The sequence below is a fragment of the Podarcis cretensis genome (genome assembly GCF_951804945.1).
Source record: "Podarcis cretensis genome assembly, chromosome: 2".
Taxonomy (NCBI): domain Eukaryota; kingdom Metazoa; phylum Chordata; class Lepidosauria; order Squamata; family Lacertidae; genus Podarcis; species Podarcis cretensis.
The window spans coordinates 14,606,354-14,628,674 of NC_137171.1; the positions used below are offsets into that span (position 1 = coordinate 14,606,354).

Here is a 22,321-nt window from a genome sequence, read left to right on the forward strand (position 1 = left end):
CAAGCAAAAGCTGTTCTTCTCTCAAGGTGGCTGGAAAAGAAAATGTAGCCAAATCCCAAAACAGCAAGGATGAATATAATAATGTCAAGGAGAAGGGTGGGTGCACGTAATGAGCACGCCATACTTTCTACAGCTGTCATCAGATCCTGTTTCCCCAGAGGGGATAAAGAGCATGTACGTACCTGCAGTGTGGAGTTCAAGGCAAAAAGTTGGTTGCAACTTTTAAAAAGGAGAAAGAAAAAGCTCTGTGATTGCCCGCTCTTAACAACAAACTCCTCCAATCCTTAGGAAGACGTTATCACACTGTCAAGTCAGTTCAGAATACCCTTCAGAGGCGATGAATACATCTGACAACCTAAGCAGGGTCAGGCCCAGGTCAAGCCCTGGAACGGTGGTTCTAAGGAAATATCCAAGATGTTGCAGGAAGTGATGACGTGTACGCAGACGTCTTCTGTATCAGCACCACAGTGAAAGCTCTAGCCTAGCACACTGGCCTGACAGGCAGAGAGTGACATCTATAGTCTTGGTGAACTCTGTGACTCCCAGGGGGGAAACTGGCTAAATACCAACCTTGTAATTACCGTATTTTTCGCTCTATAGGACTTACCGGACCATAGGACGCACCAGACCATAGGAGGGGGAGAACAGGGAAATTTTTTTTTTCTTGTTCTCCCCCTCTAAAACAAGGTGTGTTCAAGGTGCATTCTGGAGGCTTCAGGCAGCTACCTTGGAAGCCTGGAGAGCGAGAGGGGTCGGTGCGCACTGACCCCTCTTGCTCTCCAGACTTCAGTGAAGGCAACCCGAAGCCTCTGGAGTGCGGCGGGAGTTCCCTCTGGGCTCCGGAGGCTTCAGGTTCCTTTTGACCTGCTCTTTGGGGCCGGCGGTGGGGGGAAGCGCTGCTTTCTCCCACCGCCAGCCTCAAAGACCAGGTCGGGGAGCAGCGCAAAGGCGGTGAGCCGCCTTCTCGCTGCCCCCCAAGCTTGTGGGGCTGGCAGTGGGGGGAAGCACTGCTTTTCCCCACCGCCAGCCTCAAAGATCCCTGAAGCCTTTGGAACGCAGCGCTGTTCTGGCTTCAGGGACAGCCTTTCTAGCCTCTGCAGGCCAGCGGGGTGAAGGCACCCCGCTGGTCTGCAGAGGCTTTGCGCAGCTAACCCCAAGCTAGAAGAGCGAGACGGAGCGCTCCGCAGCGCTCAGTCTCCCTGTTCTGGCTTTGGGCTTAGCCGCGCAGCCTGCATTCGCTCTATAGGACGCACACACATTTCCCCTTAATTTTTGGAGGGGAATGTCCTATAGAGCGAAAAATACGGTACATTAAGGTCTCACATCTTCACCTTGCAGTTGCAACTGGATGCAGCTTTCTGATTTTCCCTCTCAAACAGGACAGTAAGCTGCAAGACAGTGGCTGCATTACAAGGTAATGAAGATCCTACTTGAGTAGGATTTTGACTGGGCTAACGTAAGAGTTATGGAAGGTAAGCTATTAAGAAGAATCAGTTACAAACTAACAGAAGAAGTTAAAAATAAAGTTTTCAATAGTAGTTCACAAGAGATAAACATAGATTAGTACTTCAGCTCTGCTGTCTGGCACAGGCAGATATCCTTTCTATTTTGGGATTGGAAAAAGGAAATTGAAGACAAAAAGACTCTGCTGTTCCAAGATGGAGAGAGAGATACTATGCATTTGAATTATTTTGAAGGGGAGACCTCATTTTAATATGAAAATTCAAACAACTCAATTAAGGTTGAGACTGTTGATGGTCTTTAGGTTAATCAGTTTTCGGTGGCAGTTGTGCTGCCTTCTCAAAAGCTCTCTGAGAATGCAGCTATGCAAGGCAACAGTAGAAACTTTCACTCCTAAGTTTAGTTAAGAGAAACAACGGGTTTTTGAGTACACTTCCTTTACTATAGAGCCATTAAGTGACTTTGATTCTGACAACAAATGAAAGTCTAACAAATTATTGTTGGTATGGTGCAAGTTGGAGACAAGATTAAATTGAAGAGATAAGAAATAAAGGGGCAATTTTCTAGTTCTCTCTTCGTGAGCATCCAGCAAGTGCAAACACAATTTTAAATTCTACGATTCTGGATTGTCAATATCAGGGCTTTCTATTTTAAGAATACAACCTTTGGGAGCCTGCTTGTATTCTCCCCTTGAAAGGGGTGTAAGATGACAAAAATGTTGTCATCTCATTTTATAGATCCAATAACCCTGTGAAGTAGCTTTAAGCTAGGACAGTGACTTGTCCAACACTCCTGCCATGTAATCAGTGCACTACTAGACTTGTAGCAATTCCTGATCAGTCTTCTTAATGGGTTAATGCCTGTTAAAGTCCTGGCTCTGCCTGGCATACTAAATAGATGATACAAACATGTCCTGTTCTCTGACACAAAACGTCTAGACCATCCATGCTAAGCATGTACAGCACCCTGAATGCCCATTGGCTGGATTCCGCTGAATGTTTGGTTTTAACTGTGTCTATTCTCTTTATATGCATGAATGTACAGAAACATCTGTCAATGTTGGGTAGCATCTGATTGTAATCGTTGACACCTTGTCTGTAGTAACTGGTTTACTGAAACCAGTTTACATGAAAAAGGCTTCGAATTAGTATTTGTGTGTATCTTACTTGTGTTGTCTACAACAGCACCTGTGTGGGCACAGAAATCCCATATTAGAAACTGCACTTGTTTGGAGAGGAAATGTTAGCTTTCCATACTGCTGTACAAAATAGCCATACTAACATAAATACCACAAATTAAAAATTGCAATTGTTATCTTTGAAAGCCAGTTATGTGCTATAGGTAGCTAATTTTCCTATATATTACTGAGTCGTCTGATAATTAGTAATATTGCAGGTTTTACAAACTATCGGGGAGAATGATATATAAACAAACCCGAGACACATACTTCCTTTTCCCAGAGCTACTATAAGGATGTTAGACTTAGGAAAGCAAGAGAAGAGAATATATTCTTATATTAAGGTGGGAAAACACTTTTGTCCCCCCACTTGCCAATCTGATTCTACCGGAAATCAACAAGACTTGCATTTGGTGCTGAATTTTAACAGCACTGAATTCAAGCCTTGCTGCAAATAAATAATTAGGAGTGCACTCTTAAGCTGTAACATCCCAATTGTTCCTTGGCAGTCGTGGGTTTACCTGTCCTGCAAATCAAAACTACAAAATGCAAATACAAATTTTCAAGGCTGTAGCCACTATTTACAAAACAAAGAAGTTACCCAAACAATACAGATGATTACTTATGAGATCTCTAGAATTTTATCTCATTTCATACTTCTTCAGAATCAGAATGGAGACACATTCATAGATTGTACCCAAAATTCCCTTCAGTGCCTTGGTTTTCTCTCTCTTGCTTTCAAGAATGTTGTATTCCTATTTATCTTAAAAACATGATTCAAAATGTTATCATTCGTTTGATAATGTTTGTGTAAATTTGTCATGTACATTAGTTGTTCTTTCTTTTTTCTTTTTTCTTTTTCTTATCTTCTTTTTTGTACGATGTGTAGTTGTATTTTTCTTTTAATTTATTTCTCTTTTGTGTATGTTGTAAGAGAAACTCAATAAAAAGAATTTTTTTAAAAAAAAGATAATGTTGGAATGAATACACACATACAAAGAGTCACAAAAAACTCTTCAATTTGTTTGATTTTTTTCTAAGTTCTTAATCATTTTCGTTCAAACCTGAATCATATGATAACCGGAGAGTGATGGCTTGGTATAGTTGGCCAAAAATGGTCTTGTGAGTCAAATTAGGTGGTCTGGAGGACCTCATTTGTCATATAAGCTAGAGGTTGTACAAAATGCAAAAATGTGAAGCTTTTCCCCACTCTTCACTTGGGACTGGGCAGGATATCCTCTAAATCAAATACTGTACGTCAATTTTTTCTTACATAAGTGGTTGAGCTTTTTTTCCAGCCCAATTGTTCACTGCAATAAAGTTTCCTTGTTGGAAAAGGGCTCCCAAGTCCCTTATATTTCTAACCAACAAAAATATACATCAACTTGCTTGCCTGTGTTAAATCACTTGTCCATCAACCACACTGAATTGACTCTCCTCCAATTTACAAAAGCTTCTTTGCCAGAAGTAGTGTTTTACTTGCCAATGTTTACTGCAGGTGGATAAAAGGTAAAGGTAAAGGTACCCCTGCCCATACGGGCCAGTCTTGACAGACTCTGGGGTTGTGCACCCATCTCACTCAAGAGGCCAGGGGCCAGCGCTGTCCGGAGACACTTCTGGGTCACGTGGCCAGCGTGACATCGCTGCTCTGGCGAGCCAGAGCCGCACACGGAAACGCCGTTTACCTTCCCGCTGGTAAGCGGTCCCTATTTATTTACTTGCACCCGGAGGTGCTTTCGAACTGCTAGGTTGGCAGACGCTGGGACCGAGCAGTGGGAGCGCACCCCGCCGCAGGGATTCGAACCGCCGACCTTTCGATCGGCAAGTCCTAGGCGCTGAGGCTTTAACCCACAGCGCCAACTGCAGGTGGATAGGGACGGCTTAAAGGCCTTCTGTAATTCCTCTTCAATATGCTCTAAGGTTGTGTTCAGCAGCTAACCTTATAACTGATTTAATTTTTTAGAAGGGGGGGGGATGGGGAGTGAATATACCTCAAGTAAGAGGTACCAACTAGCAGAAGGGTTTGCATAGCTGTCCATATTTTGGATAAGTCTACTCTGGGGTTTAGGGTAAAAAGGTAAAGGTACCCCTGCCCGTACGGGCCAGTCTTGCCAGACTCTAGGGTTGTGCGCTCATCTCACTCTATAGGCCGGGAACCAGCGCTGTCCGCAGACACTTCCGGGTCACGTGGCCAGCGTGACAAGCTGCATCTGGCGAGCCAGCGCAGCACACGGAACGCCGTTTACCTTCCCGCTGGTAAGCGGTCCCTATTTATCTACTTGCACCCGGAGGTGCTTTCGAACTGCTAGGTTGGCAGGCGCTGGGACCGAACGACGGGAGCGCACCCCGCCGCGGGGATTCGAACCGCCGACCATGCGATCGGCAAGTCCTAGGCGCTGAGGTTTTACCCACAGCGCCACCCGCGTCCCACACTCGGGGTTTAAAGGTACCTTAATCGGCCTTCGGTATTGTTTTATTTTAATTGTGATACACTTTGTCATTCTCTTTATAAACCACATTTTTTATGAAATAAAAAAAAATACTATGAAATCCTTGCTTGTCTGCAACACCTTGATAATGCAGCCCTGTTTGCCAAGGATGGTGATTTCACATGAAACAGGTATGTCAGCCTTAACACCCCAGGGCAGAAGGAAACATGGGCAGTGGGGGGCGGGGAGAGGGAGATTAGAAAGCAACTTGTGCAGTTCTGGTACTTCAAGTTTTGACTAGAAAAAATTCTCCCCGTGTCAATAAAAGCAAAAGAAAAGTTGGTATTATTACGATTATTTCACCTTGGAGAATGTTGCATGCTCAGAATCCAACAGGTACTTAAGAGGCCAGTGGCAAGTTCTTTTCACAGAATGATTGAAAGTGCAGCTGGGAATGTTTGGGTAAGCCCAATAAAAGAAATAACTGAACAAAAGCAAAATTCAGACCAGACTTTTTCTAGCAGTTAGCTTGGAAGCAGGGTAGAGACACCATTTATAAAGTGGAACTTATAATCCACTTAATTAAAACAAAATTCCTGGGTTGGACACAATAAGGTTCATGTGATCTTTATCTACATCTGTGATAAAATGTCTAAAGATGCACTGAAAGAAAGGTGTAACACAAGCTTGCTGGGAATTGTATTTCTGTTTGGCATGTCTGTGTCTGACATTCTGCTCCAAGACAGACACAGCCCCAAAAGACGCTGTTTAAACAAGCCTAGCTAAGCTTCAGAGCCTCCGAATAAAAGCTTTGTTCTTGCTCAAGAGATCTATAGAGTATGCATTTCTGCTGAAGTGAATTAGCTGACACTGACTTCATCAGACCTAACATACATCTTGCCATGACACAAGTTCAGTGAGGGACAGAAGGCCCAGCTCAACTTTGCTTCTGCCACAAAGCAAGCTGTAGAACAAATAAAAAGCGGGATTCAACTAAGTTGTTGCGTGCATGGAACCAAGTCCACTAGCGCAACAGTACACATATTCCACTTAGCACTGCATTGAATTCCACCTTGGGGCATCTTCAAACTCAATCAATCTGCACTGCAGGGAGCTTTTCAAAATGAAGACATATTTGGTAAATATATAAACCACCCTTTGGTAGAAAACTATCAGGGATTCATATAGTTTTAAAATAGTAAATAGTAGTAAAATAGCAAAACAGCAACACAGAACTGCAATAAAATATCAGAAACAACGTTCATAGCATATTAATAGCATTTAAACAGAATGGCTAAAACTGGCCCCACAACCATGATTGAATACCTGGGCAAATTATCATTATTTTATTATTTATTTGGAGTATTTACACCCCTCCATCAAGGTTGGTGTCAAGTGAGCTTCTCTGGGGAAGACATTCCAAATATGAGCCACCATAATTGGAAAAATAATACACATAGCCTATTCCTGGTAACTACCCATCTAATTTCAGAGGGTAGGAAGAAGTGGACTTTAGGTACTTGAATCCAAAGCTCTCTTAACATTCTTATAATCAATACAAACTGAGGCAAGGGCTCCTATTTTGGAAACTGCTCTTAGAAATCCTCTTCTGACTTTCACACTAAATGTGCAGAGTTCCTATGTGCCCAGATCACTGGGGCAGGGATTGCATTTCTGCCCTTGGCCTCATCTGCAGTTTGAGCCTTCATGTGTTTAGTTGAGTATCTGCACCAGCATTCAAAATTCACCATACGCCAAGTGCATTTTGCACCTGGCTATTGGTAACTTGCGACCAAGTGAAGATGCCTGGGTACCAGGATGGCGTTTGATTATCTCCACCTTCTGGAGGTGCATACCTAGGGATTCTTGGGTCTTGACTATTTTTACACTAGCAACACACCCTGTAGAATTTTCTCTATTATATTTTATTTGCACAATCAGAATGAATTTCAGGAACCAAAAAGTTGTATTGAAAAATAAAACTTTTGAGCCGTCTGGCCCCAAAATGGCAACTAGGCATTCAGTTTTGGCAACTGTACCCCTGGTTTAAGGAGCCATTTGGCACCTAGATTATGAGAGTTTCTAACACTGATCTGCACAAGCTTTCCATGTCCAAAAAATATGCTACAGCTCTGTTTCTCTTCAAATTTAGGAAGCAGTGGCTCCTTTCTTTTTGTTGGCAGGACTGCTAAGAGTGAAGAGGTAAGATAACTTTTCATCAAAATGCACAAACAGACATATATAAACATAAAAACAGAATTTAAAACTTTAATGCAACCAATAATAATAAAGCGGCCAGAACAATGAAACAGAAACAGTCCAGTAAGACCATAAATATAGTATCATCAGAATAAATCAGCGCCATGAATTTCTGCATGTTTTCAAAGTCCGCTTTAAAACTGCTAGGAATGGGGCTTATCTGATCTTCAGGTTGGAACCAAGTTCCACAAATGCAGGGCTACCAAGAAAGCCTTCTCCCGCATGTTTGCCAACTTGATTACTCTCAAGAGGTGGGCCTACAAGCACAGCCTCAAAAGCAGGTCTCAATGTGAGAGCGGTCTGGTAGGCAAACAACACTCCAAACTGGGTCTGTGAACTCACTGGCAACTAACACACCTGATCTAATGCAGTATTTCCTGGTTGCTTGGCAGCAATCACAAAAATAGGAATTTAGGGTAGAAACTGCAAGAATTTACAATAACTGCAATGCTTAGTGTGTCCCGTCCCCTCCGGCGGAATAGATCCTATAAGATTGGTATGTCACATCAATCAACTAAGGTCAAATATTCCAAGAAGCTAAGAAACCACTCCTCGTTCAGCATCCCAGACCAAGAATGCTTGTTTATGTGTGGCCTGTTTTTTATTGCACCAGAGTGCCATCTGATAGCCAAAGAATTAGGACTCTTTGCTCTGAGCCTTGTAGGAGTCAAACTACACAGAGAAACAGACACATATTTTAAGATGAGTTGGGAGAAGGAAGTAGCAAGTGGAGAACAGTCTTTTAATAGTGGAAAGGCCTAAACCTCTCTTTCCCACCCATCTTTCTGTTGCTTACAGTTGCAGAGGAAAATTACGCAACATGTAGGTTGGCCCCAATGTTTTATCTCAACTAACAACAAATCTGCAGCATCTCTTGCTGTTGCTTCCTAAGTCCTGCTAAATGACACAATTTTAAAATGTGTACACACAAGATAATGTTAAACTGCCCCAAACAGATTGGTTTTTTAGAAGTGGTTATTATTGGAATCATTAAGTGAGATATTTCCTAAACAAACATATTCAACATCAAATATCTGTATGGAGTAAAAGATCAAAGGGATTGGGAAGAAAATTCTATCCAATGAATGCAGCAGAAATTGGCATTGGGTAAGACAGTAGCTTATGAACAGGCAAGTTATTTCACTTTACTGTGTTTAAAATAACACTATAGGAATGCACTAACATACACAGAATGATTTATGAACTATTCTTTCTTCAAGAATTAAGCACCTTTTAAAAACCTCATTTTAATTTGAATATTGAGCAAATCCACATTGGCTCCATAGTACTCTGGGTTTATTCATAAATGGTCAATTTGGTAAGAACATGTACAGCAACTAAGATTGGTTTTGAGGCTTCGATTCAAATATTTAAATTATATATACAATATTGCTTTAAAGGCTTAGCAGAGGGGCCTCGAGCTGCTAACTCTCCACTTTTATTTGTTTATGTTATGCCCTCACTATTAAGTGAAAGCTCGCCTTAAGAGAAATTATCTCCTTATGGTCTGCACTTCTGGAATGCAACTGCAGAGAAGCACTCTGGATAATTGTGTAAAAGGAAATAATCTTACTCGTGGACACCCTTTAAACTGCTTATTTGACCATAGGGCTAAAGTTTTACTTGAGGCCATTTACAAGTGCAGTTTCCACAACTGCATGCAGATTGAGATATCAAACCAGATGGCCAAAAGTGAGAGGAAAATCTTAGCGTTCTGGCCAAGATGTTTGAAAAGAAGTTCAAGGGTGTTTTTTTTTTTTTTTTGGACAGTGCACCCAATTTCCAATTAAGTGGTATCTTTCTTGGAAAGTAATAAAATACAAATTATGTTCTATTCTGAACTAAATAAATCCTTGTTCTGAGAAATATCAGCAAAGGAATCCACAACTTTTTACTTTCAAGTAACAGCTAAGCTTCTAAACATGTAGCTTTATTAATCGTACAGGACACTGCATGCTCAGAAGCTACGGAAACAGCAAGCTGAATTATTTTTCCATACAAAGTAATTAGGAGGCTATTTTATTCTTATGTAAAAATACATATGCAGCACAAGTGAAAGCCACTGAAAATGAACCTTATTAGCAAAGCACAGAAAGCATGTTATGGTTGCTTAAAGAGACACCAATTACCACAGTTAAGCTTCAAGCAGTTCATGCTGTTTACTATTATCCTTTTAAAATTGGCTTTCACCCACCCACCCCTTTCTCTTGCAACTTGGCAAAATTGGTTCCTTGCACACACCTTTTCACAAACATCAGTTTTTATTTGCACATTTTTCCTTGCCCATAAAACCATGCTGCATACACACTCACTGAGGAATCCTATTAGTAAAAACGTACATTGCAGCATTTGCTGTCAACCAAAACAAAGCATCAAAGACTATGGAAGTCAATTTCCGCATTCCTATTTATTTTTTCAACAGGCATGAGTTTGAAGGAAACCAATAAGAACTTTTCAGAGCAGAGTGAAGTGTGACATGAATGGAGAGGTTCAGTCTTCAGTAGGCTTCACATACAAAGTTAATCTGCTCCCTAATAATTTCACATTTAACAGTTAGATAAGCACCCACTAGCTCTTCTGAAATCCAATTTCACCTTATGCTGGCAATCTGGATATTTTTTTAAAATTGGTTTGAACAACCCAAAGCTGGAACAAATGAATTGAGAACTAAACTAAGAGATGGAGGATTAAAAAGACCAAAATATCACAACAATGCTATGAAGCAATATTATTACTGTCAATTTCACTGGATTCTCATTTGTTAGTTCCTGTATCATGTACAGTAGTCAGAACATCCAAGCACCCATACTGTATATGTTCTCATAATTTTTAAGTTTTTCTCAACACACAAAACTTAGCTAAATAAAATTATTGGAAAGAAGCAAATGAGATTTGTAGCCCAATCCTAGGCATGTTTACTTAGGACTGGCATACTGGTGTGAAGAGTTCAGTGGAGCTACTATCTGCTTAGCTGTGCATAGGACTGCAGCATTAGGGTGAAATTAAGCATGCTATTGACTGACTGACTGATTGATTTTTATCTCCTGTTGTTATTTTTGATGCTGCCATTTTCTACTGTTCTTACTGTCTGGTTCAGACATTTTCGGATTTTCTGTTTTTTTTAATTGTTAGCAGCTTATTTGGTAGCAAAAATTTGCCCATTTGTTAAGTTCTAATAATGGAATTGTTTTAGAATTGCGGCTCTCCTCTACACTGGGCTGTAATGTGAACCTTGTAGCATATCCTTTTAAAAAAACTTTAATTTAAGGGAAAGCGAGTTCACAGAGTTCAATGCTAAAAAGCAAATGTTAATTAATCAGAAAAGGGAGCAGGGCTTTAGATAAAACTGATGGGAACACCTGATAGCAGAACCCCTTTAAAGCTGTGTTCTTTCCAATGGCAAACAACAACCTTCAGAAACCATGGCAATACACCCCTTTAAAAAAAGAGATTAAGCCACACAGCCTTGGACACCATCATTCAGGAACGTGGTAAGATTGTATTTATCCCTCTGCAAACTCATACTTCAGAGATAACATGCTGCCACCTATCCCTATATGTTGATCTTTTTTACATCCTCCTTTGAAGCTCCCATTTTATATCTTTGTACCAGAATAACCCCAGCTCTGCAAATGTCCTGCTACCAGTGTTCTCCAAATTCAAAATTTCCAATTAGCTGAATGAGGCATTGCCAGACTCTGTCCTCCCTCTTCCAAGAAACTGAGATATCTTGCCACAGCAACTATCTGGCAGAAGAAACCATCTGGATACATGTGTTCCTTATTCACAACAAATTCTTGTACCCAGAAGCCTTTCTGGAAGAGCCCAAAGGGAAGGGCAATGATATCTAAGCTGACTTTGCCATATACTAAACTGACTGAGTAGCTTGATGATTTATTTAGTACATTTATATTCTGTTTTTCCCCATCACAGAATCCAAGACAGCAGCACACACACGGCTCCCAGAAGCTCTCCCATCTAACCCAGACCTGGTTGGTTTCAGCTAGGTGGCTGCATCAGGTACCCTCAGTTCATGACCTGAGATATCCAGGTCACCAAAGAGATCCATAACAAGAAATGATTGAGAACTGGCCAACTTATGACAAGCTGATTGGTTCTACATGTGGCCACATCACCTTTAACTAGTTACCCATGTGGCAAAAATCACTCACACCGCATTCCAACATTTCAAAGTGGAATTGGCTTTTCAGGGTCTTGAACAAAACTCTGGGTTGTCCTGAGATGCATCAATATATAAACAGACTAGCTGTCTAGTGGCATACAATGCTTAGCCCTTACCTGATCAAAAGCTTTGTTAAGAAACAAGACCTTCTCAAGGCTGATGCCCCACACCTCCCTTTGCAATACATTAGCAAACAGGTCTGCAAATAAGGAACTGGTTTTTGACTGGCTCCTTATGTGATGATGTCTTTGTTAAGGCAGCAAAGGGGACTCTCGAGTCATCAGGCCTGAGGACACTTCATGGTGAAACCAAAACATTCTCAGAGGCAGGCTATTTGGGGTGAACAGGAACTCCACTGTGGGCCGATAGCGGGCTTTAAGTCTCATACCATGCCTCCTTTTTATGTTAAAATTCTGGAGTTTTACATACTTGTTGACACAATTAACAGCCAACACGCCAGCCTATTGATTAAAAACATGCTTTTAAAATTCATTCCTCGCCAAGTCTGATCTGCAGAGGGGTTGGCAGAAGCAAGGAGCCTGAACAGGGATTGGGTTCATGTGACCTCCATTACACTCCCTCCCCCCCCCAATACACACACACACACACACACACACACACACACGAGAAAGGCATCACAGATCTGCAAAGGCCCCTAAAAAGAAACACAACCCTCCCTCCACCCCTCGAGGAAATCAGGTGTTCCTCCAGTTGGCCATTGTCTCTCTTGACGAATCGGGCTCTAGATTTCGATGCCAGCCACCCGTCCCCCTAGATCAGGGCTGGGTAGATCTCTACCAGTGTTTTTACGGTGGTTGTAGATCGCAGCCTCTTGGAAGTCGCACAGCCCTGCCCTAGATGTATCACAATTATTTTTATTTTATAATTATTTTTTTCCAGACCTCCCACCCCATATCACACCCCCCCAATCCTCTGCCTGCACCTCGCAACCCAAACCCAACCCCCAACCCTGCTAAGGCACGGCAGCTCCTCAGCAAGCAGCCCCCCAACCCTCGCGCCCCACGGCTGCTGGGAGCGAAGGATCAAAGGCAGGGTTTCTATGGAGGGTCCGCAGGACCCCCCCCTCCCTATAATCTGACAGCTTGAGTGGATTTCTCGGTGGGTTTCTCTCTCTCTCACACACACACACAGAGGCAGATCCCCACCCCTCGGGGATGGGGACCCCGCCTCTCCACCCAAGAGACCCTTCCTCCCCGACCCCGCGACGCCTCCGCTCTCCCCTCTTTCGCCCCAATATTTACACGCCCCGCCCCGAGCTGAAGCCGCCGCCGCCATGTTGGATGAGGTCCCTTACTTCTTCTTCTCCTTCCTCCTCCTCCCCTCTTACCTTGGGCCCCGCGGTGGCCCCCGAGAACCAGTAGGACGAGCAGCACCAGCAGCGTCTTGGGCCCCAGGGGCAGCGGGCGGCGAGCCGGACCGCCCGCCATGGCGACGGCCTCGCGACAGGAGCTGAGGCGCAACCGGCCACAGCCTCGCTTTCGCCCTCAGCTCGCGCGGGGCCAGAGAGGCGCGAGAGGCGGCGGCGCGAGCGCGAGACGAGGCAGACACCAGAGCGGCGGCAGCAGCAGCAGCGGCGGCGGCGCCTCAGCAGCCAGGGGAGGGCGGGGTGTGCGCATGCGCGCGCGAGAGTGCGCGGAGATAGGGCGAGAGAGGCGGCGAGGGGCTTAAAGGGGAAGCGGCCCTTTGTTAAAGGAGAGGGGAGTCGGAGAGGGAAAGGCGGAGGCAGACAAAGGGGAGCGAGTGTGTTTGTGGGCAGGAGCTTGAATAAAATATTGGGGGGGGGGGAGGGAAAGACCAGGTAAACCCCACCTCGCATAATCGATCGCATGGTTTTGTGGTGCGCGCACAATATTTGTTTTTTTTTAAATTTTGTTTAATTTTGACATATAAATTATAATACATACCACAAAACTTCATGACTTATATAATCATTTTTTTTGGACTTCCATCAGCACCTCTGATGACCCACCGTTTTGACCCCTTCTTATGCATTTCTTAAATTCATATGGCCTTTAACTATTTTAACTAACTGTCCTCCCCCTTATCCATTTTGGCAATAATTCCAATAATACTCCTCACAGAACTTCTTGTGAACCTACAAACGTCATCTGATCATCACAAATACTTTTCAAATAGTCTGTAAATTTACTCCAGTCTTCTGTGAATTTCTGGTCCCGCAGGTTTCGAATCCTTCCTGTTAGTTTATCCAATTCTGCATAGTCCATTAGTTTCGTCCTCCATTCTTCTTTCATCAGTAGTTCTTCTTGCTTCCATTTTTGGGCCAATAACATTCTTGCTGCGCGCACACACTATTTGAATGGCAATGCCCATCAGCTTTGACCTGGGTTGAGAGAAAGCCTAGTATATATAAAAAAACACATTTCTCTAGCTACATTTTTCTGGTACAAGGAAACACTTCTTTAAGAGGGTAACATAAAAGCATACACTCAAGTACATTTGAATTAAGTAATTGTTACATTTGAAGCTCAACATCAAAAAAACGAAGATCATGGCCACTGGTCCCATCACCTGGCAAATAGAAGGAGAAGAAATGGAGGCAGTAAGAGATTTTACTTTCTTGGGCTCCATGATCACTGCAGATGGTGACAGCAGCCACGAAATTAAGAGACGCCTGCTTCTTGGGAGGAAAGCAATGACAAACCTAGACAGCATCTTAAAAAGTAGAGACATCACCTTGCCAACAAAGGTCCGTATAGTAAAAGCTATGGTTTTCCCAGTAGTGATGTATGGAAGCGAGAGCTGGACCATAAAGAAGGCAGATCGCCGAAGAATTGATTCCTTTGAATTATGGTGCTGGAGGAGACTCTTGAGAGTCCCATGGACTGCAAGAAGAACAAACCGATCCATTCTTAAGGAAATCAGCCCTGAGTGCTCACTGGAAGGACAGATCGTGAAGCTGAGGCTCCAATACTTTGGCCACCTCATGAGAAGAGAAGACTCCCTGGAAAAGACCCTGATGTTGGGAAAGATGGAGGGCACAAGGAGAAGGGGACGACAGAGGACGAGATGGTTGGATAGTGTCTTCGAAGCTACAAACATGAGTCTGACCAAACTGCGGGAGGCAGTGGAAGACAGGAGGGCCTGGCATGCTCTGGTCCATGGGGTCACGAAGAGTCAGACACGACTAAACGACTAAACAACAACAACAAAAGGTAAAGGGACCCCTGATCATTAGGTCCAGTTGTGGCCAACTCTGGGGTTGCGGCGCTCATCTCGCTTTCTTGGCCGAGGGAGCCGGCGTACAGCTTCCGGGTCAGGTGGCCAGCATGACTAAGCCGCTTCTGGCGAACCAGAGCAGCGGACGGAAACACTGTTTGCCTTCCCACCGGAACAGTACCTATTTATCTACTTGCATTTTGACATGCTTTCAAACTGCTAGGTTGGCAGGAGTAGGGACCAAGCAACAGGAGCTCGCCCCGTTGCGGGGATTCGAACCGCCGACCTTCTGATTGGCAAGTCCTAGGCTCAGTGGTTTAACCCACAGCACCACCCACATCTCTGCTGGTAGTATAGGATTCAAATTAAAATGTGTCTGGTTGCAACAGAAAGTCAAAGCGACATTCCTCCCTTTTCCAGCTACGGTACACGCACACACTGTGCTAGTGGTCTCTTGGGGACCATGTGTACTATTGGAGCAGTTGCATTCCAGACTTAAAAGAAAATCCCCATCTTAAATTCTCTCTGAAAGCTCAGCTCATGATTCACTTGTGGAATTCCTTGTCTGACTGTGTTCCTGCACAGAGTTACACCAGGCCTCTCCGGAGCTTAAGGAGCAGAGATCGTGTCCAGCTGCAGCAGCCTTGCCAAGAGATGCAGAAAGAGTGCAAATAAGGGATCGCTGGAAAATGAGAAATCTCCCTGGAATGAACGGCGGAGGAAGCGTTTCAGAGAGAAGTTGGCAATACTTCATCGAAATGAATTTGTTCCCTGTCCCTCCGCTGTTGTCACAGAAAAACATTTGTCCATAGCCACAGTGCTTTGCTGCCTCAGCATATAGTCAAAGAGGAGATAAGCTAGATGAATGGTCCACAAGGGGGGAGGTAAGGTAAAGGGGGGGACCCCTGACCATTAGGTCCAGTCGTGGCTGACTCTGCGGATGCGGCGCTCATCTCGCTTTATTGGCCGAGGGAGCCGGCGTACAGCTTCCGGGTCATGTGGCCAGCATGACTAAGCCGCTTCTGGCAAACCAAAGCAGTGCACTGAAATGCCATCTACCTTCCCGCTGGAGCGGTACCTATTTATCTACTTGCACTTTGTGCTTTTGAACTGCTAGGTTGGCAGGAGCAGGGACCGAACAACGGGAGCTCACCCCATCATGGGGATTCGAACCGCCGACCTTCTGATCGGCAAGCCCTAGGCTCTGTGGTTTAACCCAGAGCACCACCCATGTCCAAGGGGGGAGGTAGGCTTCCCTAAAGAAGTTGTATGGGCAATACCAGAGTTTTCCTTTTACCCAGCGTAGGGGAACCTGTGGCCCTGCGATGACGCTGTATCACATTCAGCACACCGGCTGGGACTCATGGGAGATGAAGCCTGGAGGGCCACACAGTGGGGTCTTTAGCATATGCGCCGCCAGGATGCAAAGATCCGCCCAGAGCCCCCAAATTTAGTTTAGCCCCCAAATTAACTCTCATTATATTTATGTCAGACACCATGCAACATAATATTTTGATGTAAGAGTTAATTTTGCGTGTACAGCGCCGTTGACAAGTGCCGCTGCTTTGGGCAATGAGCACACAAAGTTGAAAGTCCTTTAGTGAAACAGTAGGTATACATTTTGGTAATACCTAGGTACAGTGGTACCTCGGGTTACATACGCTTCAGGTTACATATGCTTCAGGTTACAGACTCCACTAACCCAGAAATAGTACCTCAGGTTAAGAACTTTGCTTCAGGATGAGAACAGAAACCGGGCTCCGGTGGTGCAGCGGCAGCAGATGGCCCCATTAGCTAAAGTGGGGCTTCAGGTTAAGAACAGTTTCAGGTTAAGAACGGACCTCCGGAACGTATTAAGTACTTAACCTGAGGTACCACTGTATATATGTGTTTTGTTTTTCTAGCTTGATCAAAATTGTTTATTATTTCATAACAGGTAGATAGTTAAGAGCTGAGGCGGCTTCAGCGGTGGGCACCTGGCGCCCCCCAGAATTCGGCGCCCGGGTGCCCCGCACCCCTTGCACCCTCGGGTAAAGACTGCCCCGGGGCCACAGTTTAGTCAGCCCAGCTGTAACCCTTCCCATTGGGAGTAACCTAGCCCTAGCTTTGTCTGATTATTATTTTTATTGTTAATTCTGTTCCAGCATCAGTATAATGGTCCTTTATGAGTTAAGGCAGGGGTCTACAACCTTTTTCAGCCGTGGGCTGGTCCACCATCCCTCAGACCATGTGAGGGGCCAGACTATATTTTGGAAAAAAAATAATGAATGAATTCCTATGCCCCACAAATAACTCAGAAATGTATTTTAAATAAAAGCTCACATTCTACTCATGTGAAAACACCAGGCAGGCCCTACAAATAACCCAGAGATGCATTTTAAATAAAAGGACATATTCTACTCATGTAAAAACACACTGATTCTCGTAGCATCCGCGGGCCGGATTGAGAAGGCAATTGGGCTGCATCCAGCCTTTGGGCCTTAGGTTGCCCACCCCTGAGTTAAGATAAGCAAAGCTACTGGTCCTTTCCCCGAGGAGCTTGCATCCCAAGCACCAAATGACTGCGGTGGGGATGCTTTTGCTTGTTTGTCTAGCGGGAGGCTGATTATGACCACATTGAAGATGCTATGTTAGCTGTTTGATGCAGACCACTAGGACATTTTATGGAGGGGGAGGGGATATGAAATGTTGAGGCAGCTGGAGTGATGGAGGGCAGTTGTACATGCAGCAGGCGCAAGAAGAATACCATTGATGGGAGGCATCATTGCCCGTGCACAGGACCTTGATATCAGCAGGGTTTAGGGAAACATAATGTGCACCTTCTTTGCTATATGTTCCATTCATGCAGGCCCTTCTCCTTGGAAGCCTATGGAACTACAGGCATCTCCTTGCTTACTTGAGGGTTTTGTTCGCGAGTACCGCACATATACCTATAGCAAGGAACACCAAAAACTCCGCCCCAGATCCACAAAAATCCACCACAGTCGCTCCCTCCAAACATCCTTTTCCAAACTCCAATTCTCCACAGACATCAACTGTGCAAGTCTGATGGGATTGCAGTTGCAAAGGCTCCTGGCATTTTATTGCTCTTTCTGCGCCTTTTTTGCACTATTCCTGCTCTTTTCGGGCTGGGTTTTTTTTGCTGTTTTGTGCCTTTTGCCATTTAAATAGATTGATTTAACCCTTTCTCGGCACTGTGCGGTTGTGCACTAGTCAAGTGTGCGTTAGAGACTCCTGTACATCTATCCTGCTGCTTTACAGTCGTGGTGGGGAACCTCAGCCCAGTGGGCTGAATGTGGCCCTCCAGGACTCTGTCTGGCCCTTGGAAGTTCACCCAGGCCACACCCCCTCACTGGCCCTATTTTGCACCCTGAGTGTCCTTGAAGTCTGATGATGCTACACTCTCACTTGCCTGCATGGAGCAGAGAGACAGATGTGCAATTGTGTGTAGAAACTAGCAGAGATAAAAATAAAAATTACAGTTGTTACCCCATTCACTTTTGCCTCTGGGTCCTTCGCATCATGGGCATGTGGTTCCTCAGACACTTTCAGTTCCCTCAAACATGCTAATAAGACTTCATAGTCCTCTATCCTAGCCTACCAGCTCCCTTTCAGTTTCGGTCCTCATTTTCTGTGTGAGATAGCTGCCTTCTCTCAAAGTAAAAAGCTGTCTTGCGAAAAGATAAGTCAGCCCCTCCCAAATATTTAATGCACATCGAACCCCTTTGCATGCTTTAATTGGATCATATATATTGGATTTTCCAAGGTAGGAGACCTCTGTTGAGGTTGAGAGGGGGGATACAAGTCTATTCCAGAAGGAACTGCAGGTTTAGTTGTGTTTTACTCCTCCCCTCCAAAATATTTTTTATAAAGGGGAAAAAAAATATGTTTTCCAAATCTGTTTTTAAAGTTTGGCTTATGGAAAGGGTTTGACTATCTAATAGGTCACTTCCATTTTGTGTACTTCTTAATGTTTTGCAACATTACTGGAATCAGTGACAGGGGGAGGGGGGAAATCACATATTCCAGGAAATGTCATTGCACCATCTGGACTTTTATCAGAAAATCAAACTAAGGAGTCATTTCAACAACAAAAAAATGGCCTAAGTTATTATTTCGTCTCCATCTGCTTTCCCACCCTTCTTCTTCTGGCTATGTTTGCTTCTGTTATCAGCAGGAAACTCCTAGATTCTAGAAGAAGGGAGTTGGCTGATAAGCGCCCGGGCAATGCAGGGCATGCGAGTTCATGGGCTGTTCGGCTTCAAACAATGGCCTCGGCATTTCCAGTGGCTGCAAATGTGATACGCGTACATTTGAAGCTGTATATTGTGGCGCTGTGGTCTAAACCACAGAGCCTAGGACTTGCCAATCAGAAGGTCGGCAGTTCGAATCCCCGTGACGGGGTGAGCTCCCGTTGCTCGGTCCCTGCTCCTGCCAACCTAGCAGTTCGAAAGCACGTCAAAGTGGAAGTAGATAAATAGGTACCGCTCTGGTGGGAAGGTAAACGGCGTTTCCGTGCACTGCTCTGGTTCGCCAGAAGCGGCTTAGTCATGCTGGCCACATGACCCGGGAGCTGTCTGCGGACAAACGCCAGCTCCCTCAGCCTATAGAGCGAGATGAGCACTGCAACCCCAGAGTTGTCTGCCACTGGACCTTACGGTCAGGGGTACCTTTACTGGGGGGGGGGAGTAATAAAGTCAGGTGTTGGACAGGTGTGTTTCCCCACCCACCTGTCAAAATTGGCACATGACTGTGCACGGGGGAGATAGATGAATGGATGGACAGACAGAGGCTAAGCAGGATTAAACCCCCTGCCCACCAGCTAATAAGTAAGGAGCTCAGTCCTTCTGTCTGCATAGATTGGCTGCACATGCAGCCTATCCAGTCATGTCTCCACCTGATCTCAGGTGTGACGGTAATTGGCTGTAGTATGGGGAAAGGGAGGGACATGGGTGGCGCTGTGGGTTAAACCACAGAGCCTAGGACTTGTCGATCAGAAGGTCGGTGGTTCGAATCCCCGCGACGGAGTGAGCTCCCGTTGCTTGCTCCCTGCTCCTGCCAACCTAGCAGTTCGAAAGCACGTCAAGTGCAAGTAGATAAATAGGTACCACTCCGGCGGGAAGGTAAATGTCGTTTCTGTGCGCTGCTCTGGTTTGCCAGAAGCGGCTTAGTCATGCTGGCCACATGACCTGGAAGCTGTACGCTGGCTCCCTCGGCCAATAAAGCGAGATGAGCCCTCAACCCCAGAGTCGGTCACGATTGGACCTAATGGTCAGGGGTCCCTTTACCTTTACTATGGGGAAAGGGACCTTTGTAGGCCAACTTTTTGCCACAGCTGCAGGTTCCCCACCCTTGCCCTTCACAAAAAGGTGTGCCCTCCCCCCGCCCATCGAAACAATTCCAGTTTCTGCATTCGAAAAGCAACATTTTGCATTATGCCCATTACCAATGTTTGCTTGATTGTGCATAATTTGTTCTGCTCCTGCTAACCTGTGTTGAGGGCAGAGGATGGGACAGATATTGTAGCCCCGTCCCTCAGTGTTTGGAAGGTCTTGCTCAGTTCACCAGTGTGATTTGATTGAGGTTGAATCCTGACAAGACAGTGAGGTTGTTTTTTTTTAATTTTTTAATAATTTTTTATTCAATACAAGTTAAAATACATACATAATCACAACAAAAGAAAATACAAAATAGAAAAACAAATACATCTATCCAAGGAAAAGGAATTAGAGAATATTTTGTCTCTTTTCATATTTACAGTTATTTATACCTCTATAAAATGCCATTCATGATAACACAGTGAAATGAAATGTAAGATATCAGAATAAAGAAAAAGGGAACAAAAAGAGAATAAAAAAGTAAAAAATAATAATCATATATGAAACTTTTTCAAAATAGATAAGCACTCACAATACATAGCCATTTCCCATCCACATTTACATTCAACTGTATAATTTCGTCTTGTCCTTATCTACCTTAAACAAATTGTTTCTTTTGAAAGAAAAAAGAAAAAACAGAAAAAAGAAAAAAGAAGAAGAAAAAAATGACTTCCACCGTTTACCTCACACGTTTTTAATAATCCGTTCTTCAGAGCCTCTGTTCTTCATATTTTCCCTTTAGGTTTCCTTAATGTCTCACTTTGTATTTTTTTTTTTATATTACGCACAAGGTTATTCTAAACACAACCAGATTTTTCTGGTTGAGCCCTGGTTTTGTAAATAATCATTTAAACACTCCCATTGCTTCATAACCATAGTTTTGGATTTTCTCCTTATTATATCTGTCAATTTTGCTAATTCCAGGTACTCGCAAAGTTTCCCCAACCATTCTCTTTTTGTTGGGATGCTGTCCTCTTTCCAGTAGCTAGCAATCAAAATTCTTGCCGCTGTTGTCGCGTATAGAAATAAGTTAATTTTCTCTTTGGGGATATCTTTATCTAAGATTCCTAATAAATATGCCTCTGCCTTTTTTTTATGTGATGTCCTTATCAATTTTTTTATTTTGTCATGGATCATGTCCTAAAAGATTTTAATCTTTGGGCAAGTCCACCACATGTGATATAATGTACCTTTTGTTCTGTTACATTTCCAACATTTGTCGTTGTTCCTTTTATTTATTTTTGACAATCTGTCAGGGGTTAGGTACCATCTGTGGTGCATTTTTCTGAAATTCTCCCTTAATAAATCACAAGCAGTAAAATTTATATTTTCCTCCCAAAAAGTTTTCCATCTTTCCAGATCTATCTCATATCCCAAATCGTGCTCCCATTTTAACATGTTTTCCCCTTTCGTCTCTTGTTCTAGGGTGGTTTTCATTAATAGTCTATACATTTTTGCAAGTATTTTTTGATCGCTCTGTAGTATTTCCTTTTCTAATTTTGAGGTTTTATTTTCAAATCCCCCCCTTTTTATGTCTTTTTCATAAGTTGCTTTTAATTAATAATATTGAAACCAATTTATTCTAAACGTTTTTAGTTTAATATTTCCATCTGCTTCCTCTAATATTTCCCTATATGTTGGCCAAGTCTCTTTTACATTACTCTTTAATGTTGTAGTTGCTTCCACTGGCGAAACCCATTGGGGAGTTTTCTCAATAATTTTTCCTTTTGTTCTTTCCCAGACATCCAATAGAGCCTTTCTTACTATGTGGTTTGTAAATTTTTTGTGTTGTTCTTTTTTATCATAGAATAAGTAGCCGTGCCATCCATATATTTTGTCCCAGCCCTCTAATGTTAGGATTTCCTTATCTTTTAATAATATCCATTTTTTTATCCAGCACCAACACGCTGCCTCAAAATACTTCCTTAAATCTGGCACTGCGAATCCTCCACTTTCTTTTGGGCCCATCATTATTTCTGATTTTATCCTTGCTTTTTCCCCCTGCTGTATAAAATCCTGCCATATTGAATCCTGACAAGACAGAACGACTGTTTTGGGGGAACGGAAGGTGGGCGGGTGTGGAGGACTCCCTGGTCCTGAATGGGGTAACCGTGCCCCTGAAGGACCAGGTGCGCAGCCTGGGAGTCATTTTGGACTCACAGCTGTCCATGGAGGCGCAGGTTAATTCTGTGTCCAGGGCAGCTGTTTACCAGCTCCATCTGGTACGCAGGCTGAA

General features: G+C 43.8%; 2 protein-coding genes across 3 annotated transcripts in view; both read right to left on the minus strand.

The window, feature by feature from the left end:
* The window catches only part of ACVR1B (activin A receptor type 1B), a 41,723-nt gene extending 28,668 nt beyond the window's left edge, over positions 1-13,055 (minus strand). The window contains exon 1 of one of the 2 annotated variants that reach the window (XM_079966393.1): positions 12,858-13,055. In XM_079966393.1, the coding sequence (XP_079822519.1) occupies positions 12,858-12,957 (100 nt within the window). In that variant the 5' untranslated portion in view covers positions 12,958-13,055. The remainder of the gene's footprint in view (positions 1-12,857) is intronic. The other variant, XM_079966394.1, reaches the window with a different exon arrangement.
* The window catches only part of ACVRL1 (activin A receptor like type 1), a 261,538-nt gene that overhangs the window by 175,588 nt on the left and 63,629 nt on the right, over positions 1-22,321 (minus strand). The gene's annotated exons all lie outside the window — the stretch shown is intronic.